The sequence below is a fragment of the Rutilus rutilus genome (genome assembly GCF_951802725.1).
Source record: "Rutilus rutilus genome assembly, chromosome: 7".
In the NCBI taxonomy this organism is placed as follows: domain Eukaryota; kingdom Metazoa; phylum Chordata; class Actinopteri; order Cypriniformes; family Leuciscidae; genus Rutilus; species Rutilus rutilus.
In genome coordinates this window covers 985,754-992,618 of record NC_140221.1, presented here as the reverse complement: position 1 = coordinate 992,618, position 6,865 = coordinate 985,754, and the positions used below count along the sequence as shown (strand labels likewise).

Here is a 6,865-nt window from a genome sequence, read left to right as displayed (position 1 = left end):
AGTAATAGGGTGGATAAAGTAATAACAGAGTGGGCTAAGTAACAAGATGGACTAAGTAATAACAAGGTGGACTAAGTAATAATAGAGTGGACTTAGTAATAGTATGGTGGACTAAGTAATAACAGGGTGGACTAAGTAATAACAAGATGGACTAAGTAATAACAAGGTGGACTAAGTAATAACAGGGTGGACAAAGTAATAAAAGAGTGGACTAAATAATTATATGGTGGACTAAGTAATAACAGGGTAGATTAAGTAATAACTGAGTGGACTAAGTAAAAAACAGGGTGGACGAGTGGTATAAATAATGGATGGATGATTTTTTATCTCTCACAAACAACCAGTTACTGTTTGAACTGGATTTTGATAGGAAACAAAATATAAAACATTACCAAAGAACTTTAAATACACTTCTTCCACTCTAAGCATAAATTACTTTGTTAAATCAGAAGAGCTAACAGAGCACTGAGTGGATAGTGATTGTCAGAGTGGACACTAACAGAAAGGATATTCTGAGCTAAAATCAGCAACTCCACCATGTCTGAGGAAAAAGAAGCTAACATAGAAAGTTTATCAAATAAAGAATTGCATTGCAATTGTAATTGTAATTTAAAAAACAGAGTGGATGTGTTGAGGTTGACCACATAAAATTTGAAAGATCAAATTTGTCAAAACAGACGAAAAACGCTCGTGAAGTTTGCTGAGCTAAATTTGGTCTATTTCAGACAGCATACAAAAGTGTAAAATGCTTCAGATGGAAATAGCGCAATGACCTGGAAAAACACATATTTTAAATATCAAGCGATTCGTGTCTAAAATATTATAAAAACAAACGATGGTCCCCGTTTAAGCACCTTGGAGAACGCCAACCTCAGACAAAGATGCTGTTCGATTTGCGATTCCTACTACGGTGAAGACAAAGCTCATTAATATGCATTAAACCACGTGACGTCACGGCAGCTTCTAGTCACGTGATCGAACTTATATTCATGAGGCGAACCTTCATTCGTCAGCTTTCTGCCTGGCAGCCAATTAGCATGGCTAGTGGGCGTGGCTAATTAATATTGATTAACAACACACCTTCGCCATAGTAGTATTTGTGGGTTTGCTGGGAGGCGGAGGCGGACCGTGATGGATGCTAAAGCAGCGCTTTCAAATACACCGATATGTTTATTATATTATGCAAAGATGTTTTCCAAAACCAAGGTGTCTAATGATGTTTCTGCGCGTGTGAATTGATGCGAATGTGAGCGGGATCATAATAGAGCTGATCTGAGGTAGGCCAGCTGATGTGCTTCAGGACTATTAAAACGAGATGGTTGCTTGTAGTAATTGTTCTCGTTTATTGTTTTTATGAAGGACGCTCATTTTTTCTCTGACATTTTCAGCCTTTGGACAGCAAAGTTCAGGCGCATTAATGCTCTATTAGGACTGAGATTGTGTTTGTGTGTTCCTGCTTAACCATCATTTGGGGACAAATTGTAGGTTATGTATGTTTAAAATGGTGAAAATGCTGAAAGGTTAGGTTAGGGTTAGGTTAAACAGTCACAAATAATTACAAGACAAATAAGAAAAGTGAAAAGTTTAAGTAAAAACCCTGAATTGCTATTTTCTTGTAAAACATACGCCAATAATCTTCATAAAATGCATGTTTTACAGTGACCGAAATAAAAACAATGTGTGTAATGATCTCGAAGATAGTTTTGTAAACATGTATGGGTGTGTTTTAGGTTTTTAAAAAGTTGAAATTATGACATACTAATTCATAATTATAATAATAAATAGTTGGTTATGAAATAAAACAATGCCACATTTTTTTCATTTTCAGTGCCTCTTTCTGCAGGTTCCAGTGTTACACCAGTAGAGGGCGACAAGTGACTGTGAGTGAGTCATTGAAACATTCACTCAACCATTTCATTTAAAACACTGATTCATCATATGATATCAAATCATTTTCATATTGCAAGGTCAGTTACAATGAAATCAAAACTGTGACAAATACTGTAAAGAATTATCTAAAGCTGTAACTGGTCACCTAAAATGTTGATGCTGCAAAAAAAATGACGATATATGATTATCGTGATAGTGGTGTTATTGTTCAGTAATTGTTTTTCCTCATGCATGTCTAAACATGTTTTCCAGAATCCACATCTGAAGCTCATTAGCTTCTGGAATAAACCGCGCCATGCGTTCGCACCCGAGCCGCTCCAGAGCTAAAGATCGCGGCATTAGCACTAGCGTTCTGGGTCGACCCGAGTTTCTGTCCCTGAACTCGCCTCCGCGGAACCACAGCAAAGCGTGGAGGAGATCCACGTCCAGGAGCCAGCAGAACCAGGCGAGCGAGAACACACACGCGGAGCCGCCGGAAGAAGACTGTATGCTCCTCAACCCGTCGTTCAGAGGCATCGCTGTGAGCTCGCTGCTAGCCGTCGACATCTGCCTGTCCAAGCGCCTGAGCGTGTGTGTCCAGGCCGGGTCCCCGTGGTCCAGTGTGCGCTCGGGGGTCACCCTGCTGGCTCTGACGGGTCACGGGGTCACATGGGTCTGCGGAACGCTGGTGTGTCTGAGCCAGAGCCACACGCCGGCGGGACAGGAGCTGCTCATCAACCTGCTCATCGGTACCGCACGCGCTCTTATGCTATCGCGGAGCTTTACTCGTTCTCTGGGGGTTGTTGTCTATATAGTTTATTCATTTCATTTCAGTTTAGTTTTTATTTTCGTTTTAAAGTTTTAGTAATTTTGTGTTTTTTTGTCATTTTTATAAGGTTTTGTTTTCTCTTTTAAAAAAGTCTGTCATTTTTTCCTGGGTTTTTTCCTGTTTTTTTTTTCCTGGGTTTTACCTCATTACCGGTTTTTTTTTTTTTTTTTTTTTTAATGTCTATAGTTTTTTTATATTCATTTCATTACATTTTTATTTTGGTTGTGTTTTTGTCATTTTTAGTAGTTTTTTTTTAAATGTCTATAATTTTTATATATATATTTTTTTCAAATTTAGTTTTAATGTTTTATTTTATTAAACTTTTGTTACGTTCTTGTTGATTTGTGTAAAGTGTGTTTTTGTAATTTTTCGTAGTTTTTTAATATCTATATAGTTTATTAATTTCAGATTTGGTTTTTATTTTCATTGTAAAGTTTTAATAATTTTGTTGTTCATTTGTGTAATTTAAAAAAAAAGTCAATATATAATTTTTTTCTGATTTCGTTTTTTTTTCATTTGTAATTAGTAGTTTTAGTAATTTTGTTGTGTGTTTTGTTATTTTTAGTAGTTTAATTAATGTCTATATAGTTTTTATTATTATTTTATTTCAGATTTTTTTTTGTATTTTCTGTTTTCATTTAGAATTTTTGTTAAAATTTTTGTAATTTTAATGTTTTTATAATTAGTAGTTCTTTAAATGTTTACAGTTTTTTTCATTTCAGATTCTGTTAAAATTGTAGTAATTTAGTTGTTTTTGTCATTTTTAGTAGGTTTTTTTTAAATGTCTATAGTCTTAAATGTCTTACATTTTTATTTCAGATTTACTTTTGCATTTTCTGTTTTTACTGTTTTACTAAGTTTTAGACATTAAAAAAACTACTAAAAATGACAAAAACAAAAGAAAATTACTAAAACTTTAATGTTAATGAAAATAAAAGTAGACAAAGCAAAAAACCTAAATCTGCCAAAAAATTACATAGTCATTTTGTTGTCTGTTTTTTTTTTTTTTTACGACTATGTCATTTTTTGGCAGATTTAGGTTTTTTGCTTTGTCTACTTTTATTTTCATTAACATTAAAGTTTTAGTAATTTTCTTTTGTTTTTGTCATTTTTAGTAGTTTTTTTAATGTCTATAGTTACATTATTATTTCAGGTTTTTTTTTTGCATTTTCTCTTTTTCCTTTAATTTGAAGTCCTTTTTGCTGTGTGTTGTCATATTCAGCATGTTCTCCTCTCTCTCCTCTCCAGCACTGGTCCTGGACCTGCTGTGTGTTGTCATATTCAGCATGTTCTCCTCTCTCTCCTCTCCAGCACTGGTCCTGGACCTGCTGACCGTGGCCGGTGTGCAGAAGCTGGTCCGGCGTAAGGGCCCGTGGGACTCGAGTACCGGGCTCCCGCACACACACTCGTTCCCGGCGGGTCAGGCGAGCCGAGCGGCGCTGGTGTCCCGGTTCCTGCTGTCCCACCTGGACCTGGCCGTCCCGCTGCGGGTCCTGCTGGTGCTGTGGGCCGGGCTCGCGGGCCTGTCCCGGGTCCTGCTGGGCCAGAACCGGCTGAGCGACGTGACCTGCGGCTTCGCCCTGGGCTTCCTCCACTCCGGGCTGATGGAGACGGTGTGGGTCTCGTCCAGCGCCTGTCGGACGCTCCTGTCCATCGGGACCTTCAGCTGGGGCTCGGCCCGATAGCTGGACACACCGATGCTCATCTGTGGACCTGGACCACAGAACCAGTCACGAGTCGCACGGGTATATCTGTGGCAATCGCCAACAATACATTGTATGGGTCAAAATTATAGATTTTTCTTTTATGCCAAAAATCATGAGGATATTGAGTAAAGATCATGTTCCATGAAGATATTTAGTACATTTCCAACTGTAAATATATCAAACATGTATTTGTGTGAGTGAATGCAGCACAATCGCCAACATTAATCCACAACTTTAAAGGAGATTTTCTCAATGTTTCCATTTTTTTGCTCCCTCAGATTCCAGATGTTCAATAGTTGTATCTCAGCCAAATATTGTCCTATCCTAACACACCACACATCACTGGAAAGCTTTAGTCAACGTCCAGATGATGAATCTCAATTTCAAAAGTTGACCCTTGTGACTGGTTTTGTGGTCCAGGATCACATTTCTGCATTTGCAGACGCTTTTATCCAAATGTTGAATCAGTTTTGGTGACTTTTAGTGGATGTATGCAGTCGTTCTCCTCAAGTTCACACAGGTGAAGAGAAGCACAGTAAAAGCGACTTACGTTGCATTTCAAGCTACACATTTACATTCTCATCAGTTGTTGCTCTCCCTGGGAATCGAAGCCATGACCTTGGCATCTGTGTGAGCTCCAGGAACGCCTGTACACCTCAGAGGGATCTGTGTGTGGGATCAGGACTAATGCTGGGATCCAGTCCGACTCCACTGGATCTCACTCTCATTTTCACTTCTTAACTTCTGCAGAACTGAGACGTCTCGCGGAGGAAGCTGCTCGGGAGAGTAACAGTGCTTTTGTCCTGTTCAGTCTGGCTTGAGTTCGTGTTAAAAACATCCACAGCACTGGGAACGAAAAGAAGAAAAACATCCACAGCACTGGGAACGAAAAGAAGAAAAACATCATTTGGTCAAAAGATACATTTTTTGTGTGCATTATTTTATGTGCGATATGAACATGATCAGGATCTGTTTCAAGCATGAATGTTTCATATCACTTTCTGTAATACCAGTTAAAGTACTGTAATAGTTTTTAATACTGTATATAGTTTGGATTCATTTTTATTTCAGGTTTAGATGTATTCTGCACGTATTTTCATTACATTCTCGTTTTTCTCAGTTTAGTCGTTTTTTTAAATATGATTAAATTGTTTTTTAATTTTGAAATTTAGTTAATTTTTGTCATTTTCTTGTGTTTTTTCTTAGTAGTTTTTTAAAATGTCTTTATAATCTATAAATGTTTAATTCAGATTTAGTTTTTATTTTTGTATTTTCTGCTTTTATTTTCATTTTAGTTAAAGATTGTCATTTTGTTGTTCATTTGTCATTTTTAGTAGTTTTTTTAAATGTCTATATAGTTTTTATTAACTTTCTATTTCATATATATATATATATATATTTTTTTTTTTTGTATATTCTGTTTTCATTTTAGTTAAATTTTGTTCTGTTTTGTCTTTTTTTTCATGTCTATAGTATTTACAATTTCATTTCAAATGTATTTTTTTATTTTCTGTTTTTACTTTGAAAACATCCACAGGATTGTGAAAGAAAAGAAGAAGAACATCCAAAGTCAAAAGACATATTTTGTTGTTGTAATTTCTGGTTATTTTATGTGCGATATGAACATGCGATATGAACATGCGGATGAACATGATCCGGATCTGCTTCAAGCATGCATGAATGTTTCGAATCCTTATTTTCTGGGATACCAGTCAAAGTACTGTAATGACACATGCAATATTCCAGAGATCAGCTGCCTTTGATTTGTTCTGTACATATTTGTACTTTATAAATAAATGACTCTTTCATGATCTCAGATCCTCAGATCAATGTCTGAATCAGCTTTGGTGACTTTTAGTGGCTGGATAAAGAGGTTCTCGTCATTGTGTTGAACACAAAAGAAGATATTTTAAGGATGTTGGTGATCAGCAGTCGACGGCACACAGTAAACACTCCATGGCAGGCAGAACGGGAACCGCTTGATTAAAGGGGTGGTATAATGCCCTTTTCACAAGATGTAAAATAAGTGTCTGATGTCCCCAGAGTGTGTGTGTGAAGTTTTAGCTCAAAATACCCCACAGATATTATTATATAGCATGTTAAAGTTGTCACTTTTTGAGGATGAGCAAAAACGCACTGTTTTTGTGTCTGTCCCTTTAAATGCAAATGAGCTGCTGCTCCTGGCACAGGGGGCGGAGCTACAACAGCTCATGTCCTTTTACCTCACACACACACATACACTGAACATTTCAAAAACTTTTAGCCTTTTATGTTCAAACCGGAGTCAGACAATGATGGAGAGACTCGAGAAGAAGTGACAACATGTAGATGGTTAGTTGATGAATTTATGAAGCTGATGTGTAGTTATCTTCTAGTCATTGATTAGCATATTCTGTCTTGATAATCTATATGTGCGTTCCCGGGGGCGGGTTTATGTAAATTCTAGGGTTGGTGATGTCAC

At 36.9% G+C, this 6,865-nt stretch overlaps 1 protein-coding gene across 3 annotated transcripts; it reads left to right on the top strand.

Annotated features, from left to right (window-relative positions):
* The first annotated feature begins 1,111 nt into the window (after nt 1-1,111).
* Nucleotides 1,112-6,248, top strand: LOC311294350 (inactive phospholipid phosphatase 7). 3 transcript variants are annotated; one of them, XM_084415174.1, is made up of 4 exons: nt 1,112-1,277; nt 1,844-1,880; nt 2,143-2,618; nt 4,010-6,248. In XM_084415174.1, the coding sequence occupies exons 3-4, from the start codon at nt 2,186-2,188 to the stop codon at nt 4,381-4,383; spliced, it is 807 nt and encodes a 268-aa protein (XP_084271300.1). In that variant the 5' UTR covers nt 1,112-1,277; nt 1,844-1,880; nt 2,143-2,185; the 3' UTR covers nt 4,384-6,248. The 3 variants fall into 3 exon arrangements, with proteins under 3 accessions (XP_084271300.1, XP_084271299.1, XP_084271301.1); XM_084415173.1 differs by having other exon boundaries at nt 1,829-1,880; XM_084415175.1 differs by having other exon boundaries at nt 1,829-1,884.
* Nucleotides 6,249-6,865: the final 617 nt, after the last annotated feature.

Coding starts and splice junctions, on each gene's coding strand:
- LOC311294350 (XM_084415174.1), top strand. CDS start 2,186: ATGCGTTCGCACCCGAGCCGCTCCAGAGCTAAAGATCGCGGCATTAGC. Junction 2,619..4,009: donor GCTCATCAACCTGCTCATCG/GTACCGCACGCG, acceptor TCTCCTCTCCAG/CACTGGTCCTGGACCTGCTG.